The sequence below is a fragment of the Argopecten irradians genome, chromosome 15, assembly GCF_041381155.1.
Source record: "Argopecten irradians isolate NY chromosome 15, Ai_NY, whole genome shotgun sequence".
NCBI lineage: Eukaryota > Metazoa > Mollusca > Bivalvia > Pectinida > Pectinidae > Argopecten > Argopecten irradians.
Window position 1 is genome coordinate 1,748,049 of NC_091148.1, and position 27,959 is coordinate 1,776,007.

General features: G+C 39.4%; 1 protein-coding gene across 3 annotated transcripts; it reads left to right on the forward strand.

The window, feature by feature from the left end:
• Positions 1-85: 85 nt before the first annotated feature.
• On the forward strand, positions 86-27,161 carry LOC138309209 (transcription factor HIVEP3-like). 3 transcript variants are annotated; one of them, XM_069250359.1, is made up of 11 exons: positions 86-348; positions 2,474-2,530; positions 3,325-3,510; positions 8,599-13,237; positions 14,639-14,809; positions 17,292-17,335; positions 19,594-19,710; positions 19,824-19,912; positions 20,473-21,720; positions 22,776-22,883; positions 23,262-27,161. In XM_069250359.1, exons 1-11 carry the CDS (start codon positions 309-311, stop codon positions 24,636-24,638), a joined length of 8,076 nt encoding a protein of 2,691 aa, XP_069106460.1. In that variant the 5' UTR covers positions 86-308; the 3' UTR covers positions 24,639-27,161. The 3 variants fall into 3 exon arrangements, with proteins under 3 accessions (XP_069106460.1, XP_069106461.1, XP_069106462.1); XM_069250360.1 differs by having other exon boundaries at positions 14,642-14,809; XM_069250361.1 differs by having other exon boundaries at positions 3,340-3,510.
• The last annotated feature ends 798 nt before the right edge of the window (positions 27,162-27,959 follow it).

Here is a 27,959-nt window from a genome sequence, read left to right on the forward strand (position 1 = left end):
CCTAGGCTATGTGCGCAATTTATATTTTCGGGGTTGCCGGGTTTACCCGAAGCCTCGTTCTGGACAGTAAACCACTAGTGATATGACGTCATGAATGTCTGTGTTGTTGAGAATTCCCGTGATCTAGAAGAGGATTCCTACGGTTTTGTCGTATAAACTCGCTATAATTGAAGAAAATATGGTTACCATAGCCATGTATAGATTCCATTTTGTCAAGTAGACATTAGCAAACAGGTATCTTGAAGAGGTAAAATCCGAAAACCTTGAGTTTACATCTCGGGGACATCCATGCCGCGACACATTGGGAAATGCCACGTCGGAAACCCGCTATTTCTCTACCGATGAAACGTAAGTCAAATGAATGCTAATGTGCTACTTTGCATGTAATTTTAATATGTTTAATGTAGATGTTAATTAGACTCCAGTGACATATAGTTTAATGTGATAACATGTGCCCTACCCATCGAATACTGTTTGTTGATTGTTTGTCGGGGAAACACCTTTCTCGAGGGGTTACCCCGCGTCCCCGCTCGTCAAAAATATGCAACACCGCAAAGCATATTTACTAGCCGGAAGACTAGAGGTGTAAATCTATGAGGCATGGAAATCAATGTTCAATATAATATTAAAGTAACAGGCATCAAATGTTCAACTATATTGTGATTTGTGCAAGGAAACGCATCGATTTCTGCCCTAAAACGAGGGAATTTCAATCCAGCAAGACGGTCAAATACACTATCAGCTTACTAGAGGGGTGCGAGGTTACACATTTAAATATATGTCGGTCCGTTTAATTTCTACATATCATGAACTGATATTAGAATTAAAAGTTATCATATGAACTGGTGGTAGCTTTTACACATCGATAATTAGCACAATACGTTGATTTGCGAGTTGCAAGTTATCGTCAAATTTATCTTTTACACCCCTCTAAAGGCTCTACTCGCACTTAGACTAGTCCAATGACGTACGATATTTCGGAAAAGCTTCCCTTTAAATCTACTGATTTAGCCAAATTTGTTTCTGTTTGGCAGTAGACACGAGATAAAAATCAAATAACGTGCATCTAATGTTGCACGCTCCTGAAATTGATATTTGTTGTCACTGCAGAGAAATCTACAGATACTGCATAATGTTCAAAAATACAAATGACGTCATTTGTAAGAGGAGGCCCGGGAAGGGACATCGATTTCTACGTAATTACATAAACTAGGAAACATGACTTAAATCAAACTTAAATTCTGTCCGTTTGAATATTTTGTCAGTCTTGTACAGTCATGTATAAATAATAAATATTAAAAAACAGTTTTCTTAGTTCTACTTGTTGAATTTTTTTTATTGTAAACTGGTTTACAACAATCTGCATACATTTTAAGCATCTACAATGATAAACAATACATGTTATATTTGACAAGTTTACTCACAGTAGTAAAACACGTCTGTACAGATTAGATGTTGGATATAGAGAGAGAGCGCTTCGCGAGCGCCACGTGACCGCGTCTGCACACATCGGTGACTTCATCAACTCTGCGGTTCACAACACTTTTAAGCATGTTTAATTGCATTGATGGTCAAAGATGAAACTAAACAATAATAATATGATCAACTCACATGCATTGTTCTAGATTAATTTGTAAGCTAACATGGTAGATCACAAAATGTTAAAGGCCCAAATGTTAATTTTCATAACGCGGGTCATATTATGTTTAATTTACCGCTGTCGCCCTCAATACTGTCATGTGCGTTAGTTGACTTTATGCTTGAAAATTTCCAGCATTCTCATTGGCTCCAACACGCATGACCAGTTCTGAAAATCCCATGTACTTGATTTCCGCGGTGAATATTGATTTCTAAATATTCCGAATTGGCATATTACAGAGTTATCTGCACTTGCGGGTAGGTATCGATTGTGACGTCACGTGTTTGCTAGCGTAACGTCATACGTTTCAGAGAAAACGACGTGAATTGCGCTCACAAAATAATGACGTAACAAACAATACCTCCCCGCAAGGGAGCTAACTCTGTACAGTAATATGCAAAGACGGAATAGGTGGAATGGAAATCCTCCATCTAATAAACCTCATGTCGTCATAATCTGGATCAGGATATCAATCTATCAAGTGATGATACACAAAACGATGGTCAACTGTAGCATTAAAGTACTTTGTGTAGCTACTTTACAATGAATTATTATCACTGACGACTGCCCCAGATGGCAAAACAGAAAATGATCAATGGCTAGGCCATTGATATATACATGAATATTTTTTTATTTTATGATAGTTTTTAAGAAACTTAAATTGTTTGTTTCTGAAAGGCAGTGGCCCGCAGGCCTTTAATATTTGAAATTAAGAAAAACAATAACATGTAGCTATAGGCCTTGGTTATAGAACAAGTCAATCTTCAAATGTACTATGTTTCTATTTTATATATATGATTTTGATTTTGTTTTACCGGTAATTTTAATTTATAGGTTCAATCGAAAGTGAGAATGGTGGCAAGGATTCCAGTAAGAAGGGAAAACCCTCAGGTATTTATAACTCACATAGAAAAAATGGAAAACCCTCAGGTATTTAAAACTCACATAGAAAAAAAAAGGGGAAAACCCTTAGGTATATTTAACTCGCATAGAAAAAGAAGGGAAACCCCTTAGGGATTTATAACTTACAAAGAAAAAGAAGGGAAAACCCTCAGATATTTATAACTCACATCGAAAAAGAAGGGAAAACCTTCTGATATTTATAACTTACAAAGAAAAAGAAGGGAAAACCTTCAGATATTTATAACTCAAATAGGAAAAAAGACAAATCCATCAGGTACAGAAAAAGACTTGTTTCTTTCAAAAGTTTATTTATGTTAATAATCCGCTAAGACTATAGCTATCTTTATTATTTGTCAGAAATTCTGAAATGAAGCAAAGGAATGGAAATACTGTTGAATGTCCAGAATATTTTATGGATAGTCATTCTGACGTTTTACTTCCATAATCTCCGGTATTTCAAATGTTCTTATTTAATTTCATGTCCTGTCATTCCTTCATATTGTAATGACATTTCTTGCTTATTGCTTTCAATAAAACACCATTTCATCTTATACTATATTGAGTATTTAGTGAAAATTTACAAAAATATTACCTGGATGATGTCGCTGGATAGCTGCAGACAAATTTTGTGTGCTTATCTGAAACCATAATTTGTGTATTGAATTATTCAAAAACCTATCCTTTATGGAGTGTAATATTATATTATAATTTGTCATTTTGTCAAGTTTTTCTTTGATGTGAAATCCTGCCTGGTATAGCTATTGTTTATTTTAACTTTACAGGCACTGCTTTATCAGCTGTTCAGAAAGAGGAGAGTGAGGCAGTGGCCACGATACAGATCATTGGAGCATCTGTCCAGACTGTCCCTATACCAATGTCGACAGAGTCGAGCAGCGATCAGACAGCTGTTACAGGGGAACCCTCTAACAGTGATGGGGCAGTAACACCGTACAGTATCCCCAATACAGGTATGATATACAGTATTCCCAACACAGGTATGATATACAGTATTCCCAACACAGGTATGATATACAGTATTCCCAACACAGGTATGATATACAGTATTCCCAACACAGGTATGATATATACAGTATCCCCAACACAGGTATGATATACAGTATTCCCAACACAGGTATGATATATACAGTATCCCCAACACAGGTATGATATATACAGTATCCCCAACACAGGTATGATATATACAGTATCCCCAACACAGGTATGATATACAGTACCCCCAACACAGGTATGATATATACAGTATCCCAAACACAGGTATGATATATACAGTATCCCCAACACAGGTATGATATACAGTATTCCCAACACAGGTATGATATATACAGTATCCCCAACACAGGTATGATATACAGTATTCCCAACACAGGTATGATATACAGTATCCCCAACACAGGTATGATATACTTATTCCCAACACAGGTATGATATACAGTATCCCCAACACAGGTATGATATATACAGTATCCCAACAAACACAGGTCCAACACAGGTATGATATACAGTATCCCCAACACAGGTATGATATACAGTATCCCCAACACAGGTATGATATATACAGTATCCCCAACACAGGTATGATATACAGTATCCCAACACAGTAGATATACAGTATCCCCAACACAGGTATGATATACAGTATCCAACACATGTACAGTCCCCAACACAGGTATGATATATACAGTATCCCCAACACAGGTATGATATATACAGTATCCCCAACACAGGTATGATATACAGTATCCCCAACACAGGTATGATATAAGTATCCCCAACACAGGTATGATATACAGTATCCCCAACACAGGTATGATATACAGTATCCCCAACACAGGTATGAATACAGGTATGATATACAGTATCCCCAACACAGGTATGATATATACAGTATCCCCAACACAGGTATGATATATACAGTATCCCCAACACAGGTATGATATACAGTATCCCCAACACAGGTATGATATACAGTATCCCCAACACAGGTATGATATATAATACAGTATCCCCAACACAGGTATGATATATACAGTATCCCCAACACAGGTATGATATATACAGTATCCCAACACAGGTATGATATATACAGTACCCCAACACAGGTATGATATATACACAGTATCCCCAACACAGGTATGATATATACAGTATCCCCCAACACAGGTATGATATACAGTATCCCCAACACAGGTATGATATATACAGTACCCCCAACACAGGTATGATATACAGTATCCCCAACACAGGTATGATATATACAGTATCCCCAACACAGGTATGATATACAGTATCCCCAACACAGGTATGATATATACAGTATCCCCAACACAGGTATGATATACAGTATCCCCAACACAGGTATGATATATACAGTATCCCCAACACAGGTATGATATACAGTATCCCCAACACAGGTATGATATATACAGTATCCCCAACACAGGTATGATATATACAGTATCCCCAACACAGGTATGATATATACAGTATCCCCAACACAGGTATGATATATACAGTATCCCCAACACAGGTATGATATATACATGTATCCCCAACACAGGTATGATATATACAGTATCCCCAACACAGGTATGATATACAGTATCCCCAACACAGGTATGATATATACAGTATCCCCAACACAGGTATGATATATACAGTATCCCCAACACAGGTATGATATATACAGTATCCCCAACACAGGTATGATATATACAGTATCCACAACACAGGTATGATATATACAGTATCCCCAACACAGGTATGATATATACAGTATCCCCAACACAGGTATGATATATACAGTATCCCCAACACAGGTATGATATATACAGTATCCCCAACACAGGTATGATATATACAGTATCCCCAACACAGGTATGATATATACAGTATCCCCAACACAGGTATGATATATACAGTATCCCCAACACAGTATGATATACAGTATCACCAACACAGGTATGATATACAGTATCCCCAACACAGGTATGATATATACAGTATCCCCAACACAGGTATGATATATACAGTACCCCCAACACAGGTATGATATACAGTATCCCCAACACAGGTATGATATATACAGTATCCCCAACACAGGTATGATATACAGTATCCCCAACACAGGTATGATATATACAGTATCCCCAACACAGGTATGATATATACAGTATCCCCAACACAGGTATGATATATACAGTATCCCCAACACAGGTATGATATATACAGTATCCCCAACACAGGTATGATATATACAGTATCCCCAACACAGGTATGATATATACAGTATCCCCAACACAGGTATGATATATACAGTATCCCCAACACAGGTATGATATATACAGTATCCCCAACACAGGTATGATATATACAGTATCCCCAACACAGGTATGATATATACAGTATCCCCAACACAGGTATGATATATACAGTATCCCCAACACAGGTATGATATACAGTATCCCCAACACAGGTATGATATACAGTATCCCCAACACAGGTATGATATACAGTATCCCCAACACAGGTATGATATATACAGTATCCCCAACACAGGTATGATATACAGTATCCCCAACACAGGTATGATATATACAGTATCCCCAACACAGGTATGATATACAGTATCCCCAACACAGGTATGATATACAGTACGCCAACACAGGTATGATATACAGTATCCCCAACACAGGTATGATATATACAGTATCCCCAACACAGGTATGATATACAGTATCCCCAACACAGGTATGATATACAGTATCCCCAACACAGGTATGATATATACAGTATCCCCAACACAGGTATGATATACAGTATCCCCAACACAGGTATGATATATACAGTATCCCCAACACAGGTATGATATATACAGTATCCCCAACACAGGTATGATATATACAGTATCCCCAACACAGGTATGATATATACAGTATCCCCAACACAGGTATGATATACAGTATTCCCAACACAGGTATGATATACAGTATCCCCAACACAGGTATGATATACAGTATTCCCAACACAGGTATGATATATACAGTACCCCCAACACAGGTATGATATACAGTATCCCCAACACAGGTATGATATATACAGTATCCCCAACACAGGTATGATATATACAGTACCACAACACAGGTATGATATACAGTATCCCCAACACAGGTATGATATATACAGTATCCCCAACACAGGTATGATATATACAGTACCACAACACAGGTATGATATACAGTACCACAACACAGGTATGATATATACAGTACCACAACACAGGTATGATATATATAGTACCCCCAACACAGGTATGATATACAGTATCCCCAACACAGGTATGATATACAGTATCCCCAACACAGGTATGATATATACAGTATCCCCAACACAGGTATGATATATACAGTATCCCCAACACAGGTATGATATATACAGTATCCCCAACACAGGTATATGATATATACAGTATCCCCACAGACATGTTAACCTTTGGTAAGCAAAAAGAGGTAGATTTTTGACTCAAAAGCGGTAGCATTACACGCGGCATTTTTCGCGACGCGTCAGAGATATATAAATATCAATAATATGCAAAATAATTACAAAAACATATTTTGTTAACAAATTATGATTTAACTTTAATTATTTTGTCTATTTGTTTTGGGTTTTTTTTTTTTTCTTTTTTTTTTTTTTTTTTTTGTAATACATACTGGACTCATTTTCTTTTGATTTATGCAAGAAAAAATACAAATATTTGTTTCTAAAATTTACACCAATATTCTAGAGAAATAATCACCCTGAAAAAAATAATAACTTTTTTTTTAGTGATATCCTGAAAAAATATACCAAAATCCGGCTCCTTTATTAGAATCACCCCATTCCAAAATGGCGGCCATTACGATTGCAAAGTTTATGATTTTCAGCAGACACTGTATGCCTATTTTACATTAAAAACGTGAGTAAATCATTTCAATTATAAGTAGTGTTTGTTTTTGAAATGATGCTTACTAGTTTTAAGCACAAAATTTATTGAAAGGCCAGATGATTGTTTCCTTACGGTAGGCCTACGTAACACACATCGTTACACTCAGACACAAGTGACACCACCAAGCCAAGGTGGAACTAGCCCCAGGCTGCTAATTAGCACCAGTGGGTGTTGGTCAGGGAGTGTTCACACCTCCTTTGTTTACTTAATTATGAAGCAAGTCACCCTACTCAGTCTGGTATACATTTTGAAGCCACCAAGGCAGCCCCAACCGACTATGAAAAATTCAGAAATCGGAAGAAAAAAAAATGAAGACGATGTTTTGCAGAAATCGGAATATTTGGATATTAAAGCGGTAGGCGGAATATCAGTCTCAAAAGCGGTAGACTTCCGCCAGAATCGGTAGGGTTAACATGTCTGGATCCCCAACACAGGTATGATATACAGTATCCACAACACAGGTATGATATACAGTACCCCCAACACAGGTATGATATATACAGTATCCCAAACACAGGTATTATATATACAGTATCCCAAACACAGGTATGATATACAGTATCCCCAACACAGGTATGATACAGGGTGGAAACAAACCTATCTAAAATAAAAGATATAGTAAAATTAGAATTGAAATCCTATGATCGCCTTTTATTGGCCTATTGGGGCCTAAGTCCCACTGAATTCCAACAATATACATATAGTGTAAGGAGTCAGGTCCAACAGTGTATACTTTAAATGGGAAATTCAATTCTGAGGAATTTCATAAATGAAACTTTGATTTATTTGAGTTACATTTAGAGTAAATGAACATACTGGTGATTATAAAAAAATACCCTGTTGTTCCATCACATTCCTGTCTTGTCCTTGTTTCCAGAAACTACCTACATGTGTATTTATATTGGTGTCTCTTTTACTTGAATATCTTAAAAACTTCATATAGTAAACACTTTTTATTGGTACAACTGTACACCTGTCTAAGAAATACGAAACAAAAATGATAAAGGTGTTTTGATTCAAAACCTTTAATGATATTTTTATATTTCTCCATAAGGTACAAGTTTGGATCAGCAGACGTGTCTTGTAATGGGAGACAACAGCGGCGAGCAGGATAGTGGGTCTAATGGAGGGCAGGCAGAGAAAAGGAATCTGTCACTGGAGGCACTGTTCCAGGTCACTGATAACGAACTACAGAATATCTCTCGTCAGCGCCTCAAATCTCCTCAACAACTGGTGATTGATGAGACACAGAGAGCCACGGTACAGGATGTCGACGGTAACATCGTCACGGTGCTACCTGCCGAGATAACACTAGAGGAGATTGTTAATGGGATAAACAAACAGAACAGCGTCGCTAGCTCAGGCACATACCAAAGTATACAAATCAACACCATAGAAACTCAACCAGGGGAGACCACTCTCCTTCAGGCGGTCCAAGCGGAGTCGTCTGGTCGAAGGAGGAAACATCCACAGAAGCCGGGGAGGCACATTTGTCCGTTTTGTGGAAGGGGATGTGCCAAACCCAGCGTGCTTCTGAAGCATTTACGGGCACACACCGGCGAACGTCCATATCCATGTACATCTTGTGGGTTTTCTTTTAAAACAAAAAGTAACCTATACAAACATTGTAAGTCACGAGCACATGCCCTGAAGTCCGCCGGCCTGGTGAGTGGGCAGTCGAGTAGTAGTATTGACATCACTGACGAGGAGGCTACCAACATGGACGATATAGAAGACTCGGACAGCAGCGGCACAGAGTCAGGAAGTGAAAGTCAGAAAGAGGTTGTACCCGAAGCTGAGGAGTTATCGGAGAAACGAGAGCATGCACAGATTCATGTGCTGCAGGAGGTTGCCAAGTATCTGGAAAAACCTAAAGAGGAACGACCCAAAGTCGAAGTGCCACAATCCAAATTTGATGGAAAACAAGATAAATTTAAAACTGTACATGACAAACTTAAAGCTAAATTAAAAAGGTCTTATTCCCTAACAGAGCCTCTCAAACATGTGACGGTTCCAACACTGGAGAGAAAATTCAGTCAACAAGATGAACAGAAGTTTCATAAAGTTCAAAGTCAGTATCTCAAGATAGCTCCTAAACAGGGGACTTCAGGGGCTACCGTGAAAATCCCAACAGAGACAACAAAACAGGGCTTAGTGTCTCCCATCATTATACAGACCCCGAGTCCTGTCACACCGGCAGCCAGTGTGGCCGTGAAGAAAGCTCCCATCCCACCGTCCATGCCTCAGTATTCTATCAAGAAAGAAGAATTAGCTGGTAATCCTGGCCTCGCCCCGGGAGAACAAAAGAACCCTCGTCTACAGGCATTGTCTTTTGGACTTCCACAGCTGACTCCGGTTCGGACTGGAAAGGACAACTTTGGGCCAGTGAAGGACAGTCAAGGCCCATTAGAGACTGTGAAACTCCCACAGCCTAATGCTAGTCCAGCAGTGGCCACAAAGGCTTTGAGAGACCTTGAGGCATTAAGCGAAAGCTTTAAAAATGCATCTCGTGCAGGGTTAAAACTGTACACTTCTGTTAACAATCTCCCTGATCGCTCTTGTCAAATTACGATAGAAGTTTTACCGTCCACGTCGACTGGAGTTCCAGTGACTCCCTCCAGTCTCCCACCAATAAAACCCATTACCCCAGCTACACCCGAGCCACGGAGTGCTGGTGTTGACTCCAAAGGGTTCACCTCGGAAATGCTGAGCGAGCGGATCCAGAAACTGATCTCTGCTAATGCTGCTATTGTTAGTACTCCTATGGCGGACCCACCGCGTCACAAACGAATATCTCGTCAGAATAGTGAGGTTGGACAGACGCCTCCCCCGCGGATGGTTCTCGTCCCGACCCACTCATCCACACCAACTGTACCGATGAGGTCGCTAAGTGTTGATCCTGACTTTAGTTATGTTAATCAAGAGTCTAGCCCAACTAAACTTGCCGCTAAAGAAGTTCTGCCGGACTTTGGGGCACTAGGCCATAGAAATAAGTCACTAGAGAAGAATTTGTCTAAGGAAGGGCAGAACTCTAAAGACATGGAGAGTGAGAGTGTGTGCGATTATCAGAAAGAAGTTCCAAAGGCTGTCCTACAGGATCTGAAAGGTTCTGACGTCTCCGCTGAAGACGTTGTTAGCAGTGATGGACAGACGAGGAAATCTCGACCTCCTTTAGTTAGACAGAACTCTGTGTCCAGTTGTCCTATAGCCTCTGATGCCAGCCCTCTACCTACTGTTACCATGTCTCTTGGTAGTTTTGAACAACCAACAAAAACTGTTGTCGGGAAAAACCAGCAAGGTCAAGAAATTACAATAAAGATACAATTATCCAAACCCACTGATGACAAGAGAAAATATGAAAGTGTACCCAGGGAGAATTGTCCGGTGGAAGGCGACAGGTATGGTCCGTACTGTTGTCCTAAGTGTAATGTGTCGTTTAAGAAGGAACAGACCCTGGAGCTTCACAAACTGTACTACTGTAAGCCTCCGGTCACCAAACCTGTCCAGTCTCTGACTTCAGCCCGCAGTCTGGAGATGATTGATCAGGAGAAAGTGGTACGCTTATTCACTCAGGGAGAAAATGTCATCAGAAAAGTTATCCCACCGGGCAGCGTCAGTTTATCTAGCACAATTGCTGGAATACATGGGGCGAAATCAAATATCAGTACTCCTCCACAACCTAGACAAATCGAACATGTTCCCATAGCAACCCCAACTCCACCAATACCCGTCATGTTACCTGCTTCATCATCAGGGTTCGCCATCACCATGCCGATGACCCCTACAACCCCACAGACTCCAGACAGCCAGGAGCTTAGCATATTTCCTCGCAAGAAAGGTAGACCAAAAGGCTCCAAAAACCGCCCAAAAGAAGTGAGTGATTTTGATCTGCAGGGTTATGTACCTGTACAGATAATTGGCCCCGTGGCAGGCCCTACAACGACGGGAGCTTCCACTTCACAAGACTCTGTCCCCATTCTCATTAACTTAGGTTCACAAAGTAGTGTAGCAAGGATGCTTGTCCCGGCCTCTCCTGTCATTTTGTCTGAGTCCGGTTTAAAGATCTCTGATGGCAGTCACACTCCTACATTTAATTCTGTGTCTCCTCTTACTAAAGATCACCATTCACCCATGAAGCATGAAAGCTGTGTCCTGACTCCTGTTACCCCTGGAACACCTATAGACTTCAACGATTCTCAGTCACATCTCAAACAGAGGCTTAAAGGAAAACTTCTGATGAAGAGGTCATTAAGTATGGATAAATTTTCTGAAGGACATAAATCAGGTCCTGTGGTCGAATTGTCTTCTAGTCAGGATATAGTAACTGCAGCCATGGAAACAGACTCCATCCAAATGAGAAAGAGAAAGCCATCAGTTTGCCCTTTAGGATCGGAGTCTTCAGAGCCGGTGGCTAAGGTCAAAAGGTTAACCAGTAGTTCAGTGTACGACCCTGTGTCATGTAGTAACGAGATTTTGTCGGTAAACTCGGATGTTTTAGTCATTCCCACCGCCAGGGCCCAATATATCTTTCACCCATCCCAGATTCTCAGCCATCTGATGTTCACAGCCAGCATTGATAACACCAAACATAGCTCCACAAAACTCCCTGGAAACGATAAGTTAATTCTCCGTAGTCCATCAAAGTCCAAGCTCAAGGCAGCTCTTCTAGGAGAAATGGCTGGAGAAGTCAAATCGTCTAAAGAAGTCCGACAGTCCGATCTTCCATCACCGACAAAAAGTGATAAAAACTTAGCCTCACTGGCATTACTGGGACATTCCTTCCCATCTCTAAAGGTCAATACTCATACGACGTTCTGCTGTGTACAGCGCCCACAGCCGATGTATGTCCTGCAAGGCGTCCACAAGAAAACCTCCATGTATTCCAACTGGAAGTTATCTAAACATGACCCGAACCCGGCGGGACTGAGCTGTAAAATGTTACTGGAGCTGTACGATTCCCACTACACCAGTAACCCTGTATGTGCTGTCCCTGGTATCTCTAAAGGAGGCGTGCTTACTCACAGCAGTTACTGGTCATACAAACAAAATCAGCGAGGCAACGACACCATGGTCACCAAGGCAACCGTCACTCCGGTTACCGACGCGACCACAGAAAAAGGTAAAGAAAAGGAAGATCAGAATGTTTGTAAGATATCTGCTTTCAAAGGTGGATATAAGAGCATGGACGACTATACATACATAAGGGGAAGAGGACGAGGGAAGTATGTCTGTGAAAAATGTGGAATCCGATGCAAGAAGCCAAGCATGTTGAAGAAGCACATCCGGAGTCATACTGACCTTCGACCTTACCATTGTAAACACTGCAGGTTCTCGTTTAAAACCAAAGGTAACCTAACTAAACACATGAAGTCTAAAGCTCACCATAAGAAGTGTGTGGAGTTGGGCATCATTCCTATCCCAACACAGGTGGACGAATCTCAGATCGACAGCGACGCCTTAGCTGCACAGTGTGCGCTCTCAAAGGTCGCACGCATTGTCAACGACCGGGATGGTAAGGTGAGTCTAAGCACTGAGGATTCAGATGAGGATGAAGAAAACATGGACATGTCGGAGGACGATGATGACGGAGAGGATGGTGATGATTCAGGGGAGATAACTCTAATTGAAGTGGAGGAGGAAGCACGGCCGGGTAGCGTTGGGGCGGAGGAAATTGTTGATGATACTTTAGACAGGTGAGCAATTTATATTTAATACTAATAAGGGCTCCGCATTGAGATGTAGGTGCCCTATAGTAATCAGGTTGTCCATCTGTCTGTCTGTTCCTCTGTTTTTCTTGTTACCGCTATTTCTCAGAAAGTAATAAAAGGATCTGTCTCAATTTTCATAAGTATGTTCCCCTAGGGCCCTAGTTGGATATATTGCATTTTAAGAACAATCGATATACAAGATGGCCAACAAGCCGCCATCTTGGATTTTGATAGTTAAAAATTATTACCCCTTTTTCTCAGAAAACGGAAGGGATCTGTCTCAAACTTTTCCCTAGCTGTGCATATTGCATTTTAGGACCAATCAATCAACAAGATGGCGGACAGGCAGTCGTCTTGAATTTTGATAGTTGAAGTTTCTAGCTGTTACTTCTCAGAAAGTACTGTCTCAAATTTCATAGGTAGGTCCCCTTACTACCCTAGTTACACATATTGCATTTTGTATCTAATAATCAGTCAACAAAATGACTGACAGGCAGCCATTTTGGATTATGATAGTTGAAATTGTTACGGCTATTTCTCACATAGTAACAAAGGGGTCTGTCTCAAATTTCATATGTAGGTTTCCCTAGTGCCCTTGCTGTGCATTCTGCTTTTTGGACCAATCAACATGATGGCTGAGAGGCAGACATCTTGGATTTTGGCAGTTGAAAATTATTATCTTTATTTCTTAGAAAGTGCTGAAGGTATCTGTCTCAAATTTCATATGTATGTTTCCCCTGTGACCCTAGTTGTGCATATGGCATTTTAGGACCGATCCATCAACAAGATGGCCAACAGGCAGCCATTGGATTTTGATATTTAAAGTTTAAAAAACAGAGAAAAGATCCCGTTTTTTATTGTCAGACATAGATAATTCTTTGGTACCGGGGTAGGTGTTAAGATCCCTCTAGGATCTCTTGTACTATACTGTCATCAGTCATTTTCTAATCGTAAGGCACATTGAGCGGGGCCCTTTCTGACATGTCCGTGTTCTAGTTCTATATTAGAGATTGTATTTCTGTAGTTTTGTAATATCAAGTACATGTAGCTAGATCATGATTTATGCATGTTCAGAATGGTTACCGTGGTAATGCTACACATCCATCATACTTATTGTATCAATGATGTACTCAGTGTTTGAAATAAAACAATTTATATCACTAAGTAACAGGTCTGAAAATTTAACAGATTTGGAGGCCAAAAAAGTCTTTATAAATTAGTGGTATTCTTCATTTTGTACAACATTTTTGTTAAAGATTTATTCTAAGCTTAATGAAATGCTCCCTCAATTTTCTGAGATTCTGAAATACCAACAAGAGAATATAGTATAATGAAAGAGATATGATCTGTTTTCTATGGAGATTTTTACTGTAGTTTTGTTTGCAGCAGTTCAGCTCTGCCACTTCCATCTGTAGAACAAGGTCTGCTAGGCCTTGTCCCCGTCATCTGTTCTACAATCCAGCCTGTTACATCACAGAAACCAGTTGTATCGGAATCTGCTGAAGCTTCTGACGATTCTACAGCTCCAGGCGAGGCTCAAAACACCGGCACTACAAGGTCTGTTAATGGGGGACCCTGGTTGTTAATAGGATGTTAATTATAATTAAACAAACAAACAAAAACCATTGTGTAACTATATGTCAGTAAATCAGATGTCGACAGTTCCCTATGTAGTGGGACTTATTCACATTCCATATGATCTCTGATAACGTTTGTGCAGGAATAATGTTTCTGTTCCACAAACGTTATGGGGTATCATGTGGTACATGGACTTGTCCCATTCATTAAATCCAAATGATAGATTACATCTTAAAAGTTAAATGGAGTTCAGTAAAAGTGTTATGCATCTGCTCAACTACAGAACGTTCTTAAGCATAACAATCATGTCACACTTATGGGAAATGTTGAAGTTGAGTGAGTTATGGGAAATATTGAGTGAGTTATGGGAAATGTTGATGTTGAGTGAGTTATGGGAAGTGTTGAAGTTGAGTGAGTTATGGGAAATGTTGATGTTGAGTTAGTTATGGGAAATGTTGATGTTGAGTGAGTTATTGGAATGTTGATGTTGAGTGAAGTATTGGAATGTTGATGTTGAGTGAGTTATGGGAAATGTTGATGTTGAGTGAGTTATGGGAATGTTGAAGTTAAGTGAGTTATGGGAAGGTTGATGTTGTGTGAGTTATGGGAAATGTTGAAGTTAAGTGAGTTATTGGAATGTTGATGTTGAGTGATTATGGGAAATGTTGATGTTGAGTGAGTTATGGGGAAATGTTGATGTTGAGTTAGTTATGGGAAATGTTGATGTTGAGTGAGTTATGGGAAATGTTGAAGTTGAGTGAGTTATGGGAAATGTTGATGTTGAGTGAGTTATGGGAAATGTTGATGTTGAGTGAGTTATGGGAAATGTTGAAGTTGAGTGAGTTATGGGAAATGTTGATGTTGAGTGAGTTATGGGAAATGTTGATGTTGAGTGAGTTATGGGAAATGTTGATGTTGAGTGAGTTATGGGAAATGTTGAAGTTGAGTGAGTTATGGGAAATGTTGATGTTGAGTGAGTTATTGGAATGTTGATGTTGAGTGAAGTATTGGAATGTTGATGTTGAGTGAGTTATGGGAAATGTTGAAGTTAAGTGAGTTATTGGAATGTTGATGTTGAGTGATTATGGGAAATGTTGATGTTGAGTGAGTTATGGGGAAATGTTGATGTTGAGTTAGTTATGGGAAATGTTGATGTTGAGTGAGTTATGGGAAATGTTGATGTTGAGTGAGTTATTGGAAATGTTGATATTGAGTGAGTTATTGGGAAATGTTGATGTTGAGTGAGTTATGGGAAGGTTGAGTTGTGTGAGTTATGGGAAATGTTGAAGTTGAATGAGTTATGGGGAAATGTTGATGTTGAGTTAGTTATTGGAATGTTGATGTTGAGTGAGTTATGGGAAGGTTGAGTTGTGTGAGTAATGGGAAATGTTGAAGTTAAGTGAGTTATGGGGAAATGTTGATGTTGAGTTAGTTATTGGAATGTTGATGTTGAGTGAGTTATGGGAAGGTTGAGTTGTGTGAGTTATGGGAAATGTTGAAGTTAAGTGAGTTATTGGAATGTTGATGTTGAGTGATTATGGGAAATGTTGATGTTGAGTGAGTTATGGGGAAATGTTGATGTTGAGTTAGTTATGGGAAATGTTGATGTTGAGTGAGTTATGGGAAATGTTGAGTGAGTTATGGGAAATGTTGATGTTGAGTGAGTTATGGGAAATGTTGAAGTTGAGTGAGTTATGGGAAATGTTGAGTGAGTGATGGGAAATGTTGATGTTGAGTGAGTTATGGGAAATGTTGAAGTTGAGTGAGTTATGGGAAATGTTGATGTTGAGTGAGTTATGGGAAATGTTGAAGTTGAGTGAGTTATGGGAAATGTTGATGTTGAGTGAGTTATGGGAAATGTTGAGTGAGTGATGGGAAATGTTGAAGTTGAGTGAGTTATGGGAAATGTTGAAGTTGAGTGAGTTATGGGAAATGTTGATGTTGAGTGAGTTATGGGAAATGTTGATGTTGAGTGAGTTATGGGAAATGTTGAAGTTGAGTGAGTTATGGGAAATGTTGATGTTGAGTGAGTTATGGGAAATGTTGAAGTTGAGTGAGTTATGGGAAATGTTGAGTGAGTGATGGGAAATGTTGAAGTTGAGTGAGTTATGGGAAATGTTGAGTGAGTGATGGGAAATGTTGATGTTGAGTGAGTTATGGGAAATGTTGAAGTTGAGTGAGTTATGGGAAATGTTGATGTTGAGTGAGTTATGGGAAATGTTGATGTTGAGTGAGTAATGAGAAATGGCGAAGTTAGGGAGTTATGGGAAATGTTGAATTTGAGCGAAGTCTGTGTGTAATATGACTTATCTCCCCTTCCATAATTTAACGATTTGTGAAGAATTATAATTTTTGACATGTTATTAATAGATTGATCATCCATTAAAGATAAAATGGCTTGTCACTTCCTCTATCATTGATTTTAATCAAGTGTTAATTTGACGTGAATACTTTGTTTCAGATTAGGAACAGTTTATGGGTTTGAGCAGTCGGAGTCCAGTCAAGGTAAGGCGCTGAATCTTAACTCCTTTTTAGAGTTGTTATTTTTTAGCTCACCTGGTCCGAAGGACCAAGGTGAGCTTATGCCATACCGTGGCGTCCGGCGTCCGGCGTCCGTCGTCCGTCGTCCGTCGTCCGTCGTCCGTCGTCCGTCCGTCCGTCCGTCCGTCATCAACAATCGACTTCTTCTCCATAACCGCTGGTCGGATTTCAACAAAATTTGGCTGGTAGCATCCTTATGGGCTACTAACTGAAAATTGTACAAATGATGGGTCTGACCCCCCAGGGGCCTGAGGGGCGGGGCCAAAAGGGGTCAATTTGGCTATTTCCATATAAACGACTTCTTCTCTGAAACCAAGCATGGGATAGCACCCATAATGCAATGGTAGCATCCTTATAGGGTGGGGATTCAAAATTGTACAAATGATGGGGCTGACCCCCCGGGGGCCTGAGGGGCGGGGTCAAATGGGGTCAATTTGGCTATTTCCATATAAACGACTTCTTCTCTGAAACCAAGCATGGGATAGCACCCATAATGCAATGGTAGCATCCTTATAGGGTGGGGATTCAAAATTGTACAAATGATGGGGCTGACCCCCCGGGGGCCTGAGGGGCGGGGTCAAATGGGGTCAATTTGGCTATTTCCATATAAACGACTTCTTCTCTGAAACTAAGCATGAGATAGCACTCATAATGCAATGGTAGTATCGTTATAGGGTAGGGATTAAAAATTGTACAAATGATGTGGCTGACCCCCCGGGGGCCTGAGGGGCGGGGTCAAAAGGGGTCAATTTGGCTATTTCCATATAAACGACTTCTTCTCTGAAACCAAGCATGGGATAGCACCCATAATGCAATGGTAGCATCCTTATAGGGTGGGGATTCAAAATTGTACAAATGATGGGGCTGACCCCCGGGGGCCTGAGGGGCGGGGTCAAATGGGGTCAATTTGGCTATTTCCATATAAACAACTTCTTCTCTGAAACTAAGCATGAGATAGCACTCATAATGCAATGGTAGTATCTTTATAGGTTGGGGATTCAAAATTGTACAAATGATGTGGCTGACCCCCGGGGGGCCTGAGGGGCGGGGTCAAAAGGGTTCAATTTGGCTATTTCCATATAAACGACTTCTTCTCTGAAACCAAGCATGGGATAGCACCCATAATGCAATGGTAGCATCCTTATAGGATGGGGATTCAAAATTGTACAAATGATGGGGCTGACCCCCAGGGGGCCTGAGGGGCGGGGTCAAAAGGGGCCAATTTGGCTATTTCCATATAAACGACTTCTTCTCTGAAACTAAGCATGGTATAGCACCCATAATGCAATGGTAGCATATTTATAGGGTGGGGATTCAAAATTGTGCAAATGATGGGGCTGACCCCCAGGGGGCCTGAGGGGCGGGGTCGAAAGTGGCCAATTTGGCTATTTCCATATAAACGACTTCTTCTCTGAAACTAAGCACGGTATAGCACCCATAATACAATGGTAGTATCCTTATAGTGTGGGAATTCAAAATTGTGCAAATGATAGGGCTGACCCCCCGGGGGCCTGAGGGGCGGGGTCAAAAGTGGTCAATTTCCATATAAATGACTTTCTCTGCAACTTAACATGGGATTACGCTCATAATGCAATGGTTACATCCTTATAGGGTTTGGATTCAAAATTTTGCAAATGATGGGGCTGACCCCCCGGGGGCCTGAAGGGTGGGGTCAAAAGGGGTCAATTTAGCTATTTCCATATAAACGACTTCTTCTCTGCAACTAAGAATGGAAGAGCACTTATAATGCAATGGTAGCATCCTTATAGGGTTGGGATTTGAAATTGTACAAATGATAGGGCTGACCCCCCGGGGCCTTAGACGGCAATAGATGCGAGGTCAAAAGGTCAATTAGGCTACTATTTTCATATAAATTACTTTGTCTCTGAACCTATGTATTGGATAGCATATTTGTATGGTATCAATAGCATCATTGTATGGTTGTGATTCAAAATTAAACTTTGGGAGTCAATTTTGCTTATTTTTCTAATTGTCTGAGTCTTGTGATAATTACTAACAAAAAACCAGGTGAGCGATACAGGCCCTCTGGGCCTCTTGTTTATATTTAGAACATTGTTTGTAGAAATTACGAGGGTGATAAATTTTCATGATTTTTAATCTATCGAAATATGTAAAATTCAGCGAAGTTGGGTTATAGTATTAGGATTTTATTACGCCTGGCTGCTGATGTGAAGGTTTAACTCCATATTTGGTTGTTTTAGAAGTCAAGTCTGCAGATTCAGAAGTAGCCTGTAGTCTATTGGCCTTGTCCAAACTCAGTCAGCCAAGTTCTACGCCAACAGCAGATCAACCGTCTACAACTGCAGCTAAAACAATAGGTAGGTTGGCCTTGTCCGAACTCAGTTACACATTACACATAAAGAAATATTGCCCGAGTATAGTTTCCTTATTATTCACTCCCATGTGATGTATGTGGTGATTTGTGTTACAGAGACTCGCCTTGGGAACCTGATCAGCGAGTTGATTATGAGGACCATGACGGACGACGGTAAACGGGTCTTCCTTCCCATCACCGACAAGGTAAACACAGTAGTTGTCTCCCCTGGTCTTATGGTAATCATAGTAGTTGTCTCCCCTATAGGGATTGGATTTCATTTTTATGTTAACCCTGCTTGTATGGAGCAACTCCTCTAAGAATATATTCTATGGGGCGCGTTAGCTAGTATTAGCGTATAGTGACCAAGCCTAGCAAGTGTAAATATAGTCATATGGTAATCATAGTAGTTGTCTCCCCTAGTCTTATGGTTATCACAGTAATTGTCTCCCCTAGTCTTATGGTAATCATAGTAGTTGTCTCCCCTGATCTTATGGTAATCACAGTAATTGTCTCCCCTGATCCTATGGTAATCACAGTAGTTGTCTCCCTTGGTCTTATGGTAATCACAGTCGTTGTCTCCCCTAGTCTTATGGTTATCACAGTAGTTGTCTCCCCTAGTCTTATGGTAATTGCAGTATTTGTCTGTCCTAGTCTTATGGTAATCACAGTAGTGGTCTCTCCTGGTCTTATGGTAATAGTATTTGACTCGCAATTTTTCATTTCTGTAAGTTGTGGTTCAGTATATTCTGTTTTGTGTTTACAGAACAAAGCCGACAAAACGACTAGTGAAGACTCACCGGCTGAGGACCCTGGTGAGAACTGTCCAGATTCTACACAGAAAGGTTTCCTGGTAACAGTGCCACTCGGTGGCTTCATGCCGCCCATGTTGTCCTCATCCAAACCCAACACTACCAACAGTGAGATCTCGGTGGAACTCGCAAAACTTTTCAAAGTTAATATTACAGAACCAATCAGATTGCATGTTACTAGTCCTGATAAGTCAGATAGCAGCCAATCATCTTCAGCGTACCTTCCATTTCAGTTCAGTCACCCATTCCATCTCACTCAGACGTCTGGCTCCGAGGGCTTTGAGAAGTTGATTACCCATCTCAATGACCAGGCAAGGAAGCTTAGCTCGGGATCCGTAGAGTCTATTAAAATTAATGATTCTGAAACTCCTGTTTCTATGGAAACCAATGATCCAGATTGTGTTTTCATTCGTTCTGAAGCTACTCCACCAAAGGAGGAAGGTTCGGGGTCTTGTAAATATGTGATCATGGGTGAGAACTCTTCTGTGAGAGGAGGGAAATTTGTGTGTGATATCTGTTCTAAATCATTCCAAGAAAACCAACAACTAGTGCTTCATCGTAACATTCATTTCATTGAGAAACCCTACAAGTGTGAAACATGCAGTATGGCCTTTAAGAGCCACAGTGTTTTCGTGAAGCATCAACAGTCAGAGACACATCAGACTTTGATCCGCGGGGATCTATCCTCGTCAGATAATCCCCGACCATTCCGCTGTGAAGATTGTAACATTGCATTCCGTATGAAAGGCCACCTCGCTAAACACCTTCGATCAAAAAACCATGTGTTGAAGTGGGAGCAGCTGGGCAAACTTCCGGCTGGGACCTATAACAAGTATGAGGCAGCCATTTCTGGGCTGGAGGCGTCTGACACATCTGTATTTCTACAGACATTACTTCACTTCACCAGAACTGAGGGAGCAGTGCTTACACTACCTGGGCACACCGAGTCGTCAGGCCACACTGAGTCGTCAGGGAAAGATTCATTCCAGTCTAACAGGAGAGGGACATACGAAAGACATGAAAACGCTTCAAATGAGCGTGTGACAGTAGAAATGATAAAACAGGAGCCGATCGACATTGGTAACATCGGGAAAGACGAAGAGGACGAGGAGGGATCGTCTCGTTCTGATGGACTGACCGCTGAGGGTCCACACTTGTGTGGGATATGTCGGAAAGGCTTCAGGAATCTAGAACACCTAAAGGTAATTTTACAGCTTATATTGACTGATAACCAATTATAACTGATAAATAAAAAAAAGTCTTCATTGGATTTCGTAAAAGAAAGTTAAATTTTGTTGAATCGCTAAGTAATTTAGTTTTGCTTGTTATAGATCATTGTGAACAAAGATACTGTGAGTGATATCCTGAATTTTTTAACATGCTTTAAATATGCTCCACGCCAACAGAGCATAAATGATATTCATCATTTGAACAATAATTGGTGTTTAATCGTGTATATATATATGCCTAATTAACACAAAAATAATAAAAAACTATTTTATTTTGTCTTGGTCCATGCGCAATCAGTACTTCATTCCATATCTGATATAGTGCAATGGATGCAATTAATTATTTTTCATATTTTTGACTTGAAGTAAAATAAGAAGCTCAAACTTTTCAATGGTGGTAATGGTGTAAAGTAAGTAACTTTTGTAACTGAAGAAAAATACAAAATCGTCTGCTCCTGTTTTTGATAGTGAAAAAATACCATTTGTCAGCGGTGGAGCATCTTTAAATTCCCATGTTGATAGGGGTGTAACAATACATCAGACTACTGATTTGTTGTGATTGTATATCTCTCTAATCGACCAACCAATGGCAAATTCAATCGCCGATACTACACCATGCTATCTATAGTTTCAATTGTCAGTTATTTTTCCGTAAGTTGGTCTTAAATGAAGTACTTGCAGAGCTTTGATATAGTAACAGACTTAGACTCAGGATAAAATGTCACTTTTTTATGCTATTAAATAAAAAAAAAACACCCCATTGTTTTCGATCAGAATCATCAGCATTTGAGTTGCTACAAACACAAGCAGGTAAAGGGAAGTAACTCATTACTAACACTGCAGTAGATGTAATAAGGCATGGCAGTCAATTCATTGACTAGAATTTAATCAAATTCAGAATACTATCGTTATAAACTATTGCAATAGAGTTTAACCCAATAGGAATAGTTAAAATTTTAGGCAATAGTCACTGCTACTTGTTGAGTGCCATGGATCAAGTTTTAAAAAGATCTCTGTCATTTCCACAGAGTCACCTCATAACCCATGCAGAACTACGACCATACGTATGTGAGTATTGTGACGCCGGCTTTACCAACGCTCAGTCCCTCAAGATACACCTCCAGACCCACGCTCAGGTGAGCACGTGTGTGCTAATTTATAGTGCTACAATTAGTACTGGTTAACAAAAGGTGAAATATGTAGCAATGATGATTTTCAGATTGATGAAGATAGGAAAGTTCCAAACAGCACATTTGTTATAATTATTACTTTAAATACTTTATTTGTTTTTTGGGGGAGACTTATATGTGAAATACTTTACCTGTTTTTATGGAGGGGGTGGGGGGTGAAAAAAAACTTTGATATAGTGAATTGTAAAGATAGTTCCAGAGACCATTTATAAGTTCACCGTTATTGTGATTTCCTTTTCTGGTGTTTCTGTGTATAAATACCTCGTAATGCTGAACATGTGTTGCTATGGTAACCTTTTAATCGTGATGAATGTTATGTTCCAGGAGAGACCTTATGTGTGTGGGATTTGTGGAAACACATTTGCCCAAGCAGAGAATCTTAAGACTCATGTTGAGGAACACAACAAAGTGATGTCGTCATGGGGTCCAGTTACCATAGAAACCAACAATGACGGTGAAATCAAGGTTACCACTAAACAACAAATCTTGAATGAGGAGACAGTTTCTATGGAAACAGATTCACAGGAAGCTATTGGACAGAGTGGTCTGCTGACAATAGAAGCCCAAGGCCCTAGTGATGTGAGCAGTAACATGACTGAGGGGATCATTGTTATTCAGAATTCTGCAGACGGGATCATCGAGAAGTGTTCTGGTGAAAGTAGCCCCTGCACTGTTGCCATGGAAACTACACAAGGTGACGTTGATACAGTAGAAATTGTCCAGGATTCGTCTGACAACATTTTGATCATAAGTGAGGAGGGGGATACGGACCAGGATGGCAGTTATGTGATATTCACTGATGGTACCAACACTGACATTAAACAGATCGGGCAGGAATACTTAGGGAATCACAGACCTGAGGAGACCCTAGGGAATCACAGACCTCAGGAGAACATGCGTGCTGAGACCCTAGGGAATAATAGACCTCAGGAGAACATACATGCTGAGACAGAGTCTAGTGCTATTAATTCAGACACTACACCCACTTCAGATAGCAATATTTCTGCTATCTATGAAGAGGGGTCAAAAGTCATTGAAACAGATGTAAGCTTTGAGGTTCAAAGTGACAATGCCAAAAGGAATGGTGCAAATCAGGATTATGATCATGTAGATGATAGTGCTAGTCAAGTAACCAAAACAAATCAAATGATTCAAAGTGCAGACTCCACCATTACAGATAATAAAAATAACAACATGATGGAAAACACAACATCAAAATGTTTGTTATTAAGGGAGAAAATAGACAATGGTGACCAAGCAGAAACAGAGAAAATGGACAAGGACATTTCTTACAGCAAACTGAAATCAAATCTACAAAGCCAGTCAACAGGTTCATACGAACAGTGTTTAGTTACAGGAACCGGTGATGATATAGAACAGATAGTGAACAATCCTCCATTGGCTGCAAGTCCTTCTGAGAAGGGGGATAACTCTGGTCCTTCTGAGAAGGGAGATAACTCGAGTCCTTCTGAGAAGGGAGATAACTCCATTACTTTGTCTCTACCCATCAGTCATGAGGCTTTCATTATAAAAGATCAGGAAGGAAATGTGGTCCATGTGAATGAAGTAGAGGACCAGAAATCCATGGTTGGCATAGAGACTGATGATTCAGTTGTCATGGAGACACAGAAACCTCTGGCTACTGAAATAGACAATATGGCGGCTGTAGAAAACAGTGCACCAACAAACACTACTGGGTGACTGCATTATGATATTTAGATCATGATCTCAGTGGACACTACTCTTACCTTCAGCTTGACTAATTAACCACCTGGCTTTTGGTTCCAGCAATTTAAGAACAAATCATAAAGTTGTTTTGTGAATTTTGCGCAATGGTCAACAGAATGTATTTTAATGTGCAAGATAGCAACAACATTGAAACAATTTGAAAACCATGAATCTTCATTAGAGCTGCATGATATTGCTTCGGTGTCAATCAAGTTATTATTTAAAGAACGGGTACATGTCCTTTAATCTATCAAACTGTAGATGATGACGTGACTCATTTTATTGGGGTGTTAAACTTACTGTCAACCTCAGTGATTAAAACACACATTAATCAATTTTAATACAGTGAATTTATAACTGGTTAATTTTGCAGTGAAAACATTTCACTTAAAATAAGGAGTGTAAATTTTAAGGAATTTATATTTACATATTCCGGGTGCCAGAGTACAGATAATTTACCTTTTTAAACAATCTGGCATACGTGTAAACCATCTAAAATATACCCCGCCAAATTAACTGTTCAATGGCTTTACAGTATATACACCATTGTCTGTACATACCCGAAAATAAACTTCTATTAATTTGTAAAATGGTGGAATTCAGTTTTAATGTTGTGACAAATAAGACCTGGTATATATGTTATAATATTTATTGATACAGATTGAAGTTATAAGTGCTTTTAAAATAATATTTTACGACGGTGATATTATTTTTATCTTCCTCATCTTCTTACATGTAATTCAAATATAGATTCCAGGTGTTTTTTTTAGGAAATGATTTGGAATACATGTATGTTTATTATGATTACAACACCAATCATGTTTCTGGTCCATCCCTGACATCAACCAACAATCACCAATTAAAAGTGGTCCATCCCTGACATCAACCAACAATTTCTAATTAAAAGTGGTCCATCCCTGACATCAACCAACAATCACTAGTTAAAAGTGGTCCATCCCCGACATCAACCAACAATTACTAATTAAAAGTGGTCCATCCCTGACATCAACCAACAATCGCTTAAGGGTTTAAGTCTTTTTACAACATAATAGTTGATAAATGAAAAGTGTAGTAGAATTAATAAATAGAAGAATGGAAAGCTATACGTACTATCATAGAAAATAAAAATTCTTAGAATGTCATGCCAGATGTGAAATGAATATGTTGATGAGGATAGCAATGTTCTATTATTATCATTATTGAAATTCCAAATTAACAGTTTACTGGATAAAGCCGGTTATTTTTAAGGGAAAAGATTTTCGAGATTTCTCGGGACTTTGCCACAAATGCAAATATTTGATTGAGAAATGAATAAAATACATATACATATACAGTAAAACCCGTATAACTCGAACAGCAGGGAACCAGGTCAATAGTTCGGGGAATACAGTGTATTCGAGGAATGCAGGTTCGAGTAAGAGGGGTTATACTGTACTTAAATTATTTTTTTGTCACTTTGCGAAATTTTAAACACCTAAAATTTTATTTTCTCAATTTTAATCAAAATCACGAAAATTTAAACCCTAAAAAAGTTGCTGACGATACAACATATAATTGAATAAGAAAAGTGATGAATGTTGTTTAGGAATGCAGAGAGTGAGAAGCCTAATGTAATACTGCTACTGAGTTACGCCTTGTCATACTTCTATCTCAAATAATGACCAAGGGCCAGTGCTATTCTTCTTTAAATGAACTTTCGTATGATTAAGACAGGAAAAAGATTAGAGAAAGTAAACTTTTGATGTTGAGAACTATTCTTCAGTTAATCAACATTAATTAAACTAAATTATATTTTCTACATAGTATCATTACCTCAAATACGATACATGTGCATTGTACATGTCATCATAAACTTGGATGAAAGACTTGCCATAAATACCTAGAACTGATCTAGAACTGTTATTAGAAAATGACTGAGATAATATCGTTTTACCTTGATCCTCATAATATACATATGATGACAAGATTTGCCACAGAAACACAGATTTGATATTTCTGTTTGATCATTTGTCTGAAATGACTAGATATTGTTAAAATGTTACCAGTTTCTGTCTATGGCCAGATTGACTGGATAGATTTAATACGAAAATCAGATTTACCATAATATCAGCTAGAATTGTTTAGAACAATTAGTCAATTTTAATATAAATGTTATTTATTTCGTGTCTTTTTCTTTACAAGGAATTACAAAAGTAGCGTCAAATATCAACAAGAAAGAAATAGGATTTGGAAACAAGCTTAAAACTTATATTAATTTATATCCACTATGAATTTTAACTGCATACTACTATAAATCGGAGCCAGTTGATGGCAGCCGTCATTGATGTCGATGTTATATTACAAATGGGACCACCCCTGGCCGTAGTCTTTGTCTTGTGTACTACGTGACCTGTATGTCACTGTGCTGGAAAACCTATATATATATATACGGATGAGTTGATTCTGTTATTGTTTTGTTAAATATGTTTAATTACGAATAAAATGTGTCCGCTGTCACCTGCAATCTTGTTATATCTATCATATGTTAATGTGAATTGTAACATCACCGAAACACGTATGACCTACATCTGTCCATTTCGTCCTAAATGCGACTGGTTTCAAAATCCAAGAAAAAAAATCAAAATATGAGGATTTTAAACATATATACTTTAAATGTAACATGCTTTACTAATAACATATGAATGATCTTAAATGAAAAAGTCGTTTCTTAGGTAATTCGTCAAATGACGGCAAAGTTGCATCATCGTGCGATTTGCGACTTTAGGTAGGTTTTTTCCTTGAATTTAAATCCATTTATTTCCTAGAGCGTATCAGAGAAACAACCACAAATATGGCTCATTTTAGTCAGTATGGTAAATACCAATTATAATCCTAAAAAGTGGTCCTCTAATGCGCTCGAACCGAGAAATGAAAAAAGAAAAAAACGTATTTTCTAAAATAAATAAATAAAAATTAGTTAGACTGCGTATGAATCAAATTCAGAACAGGTCTACCTAGCTCCAACTTCGCTAGCCAAAGGTATTCAGCCCGATTCTCTACCTGCAGCAGGGAGAGCTCCAACTTCGCTAGCCAAAAGTATTCAGCTCGATTCTCTACCTGCAGCAGGGGGAGACCCAACTTCGGTAGCCAAAGGTACTCAGCCCGATTCTCTTCCTGCAGCAGGGAGAGCTTCAACTTCGATAGCCAAAGGTATTCAGCCCGATTCTCTACCTGCAGCAGGGAGAGCTTCAACTTCGCTAGCCAAAAGTATTCAGCCCGATTCTCTACCTGCAGCAGGGAGAGCTCCAACTCCGC

What these genes read in the sequence shown, in the direction of transcription:
- LOC138309209 (XM_069250359.1), top strand. Translation starts at nt 309, where the DNA reads ATGCCACGTCGGAAACCCGCTATTTCTCTACCGATGAAAC. An exon ending in GCAGTCGGAGTCCAGTCAAG is followed by an intron (nt 17,336 to 19,593) that starts GTAAGGCGCTGA and finishes TGGTTGTTTTAG; the next exon opens with AAGTCAAGTCTGCAGATTCA. An exon ending in AACTGCAGCTAAAACAATAG is followed by an intron (nt 19,711 to 19,823) that starts GTAGGTTGGCCT and finishes TTTGTGTTACAG; the next exon opens with AGACTCGCCTTGGGAACCTG.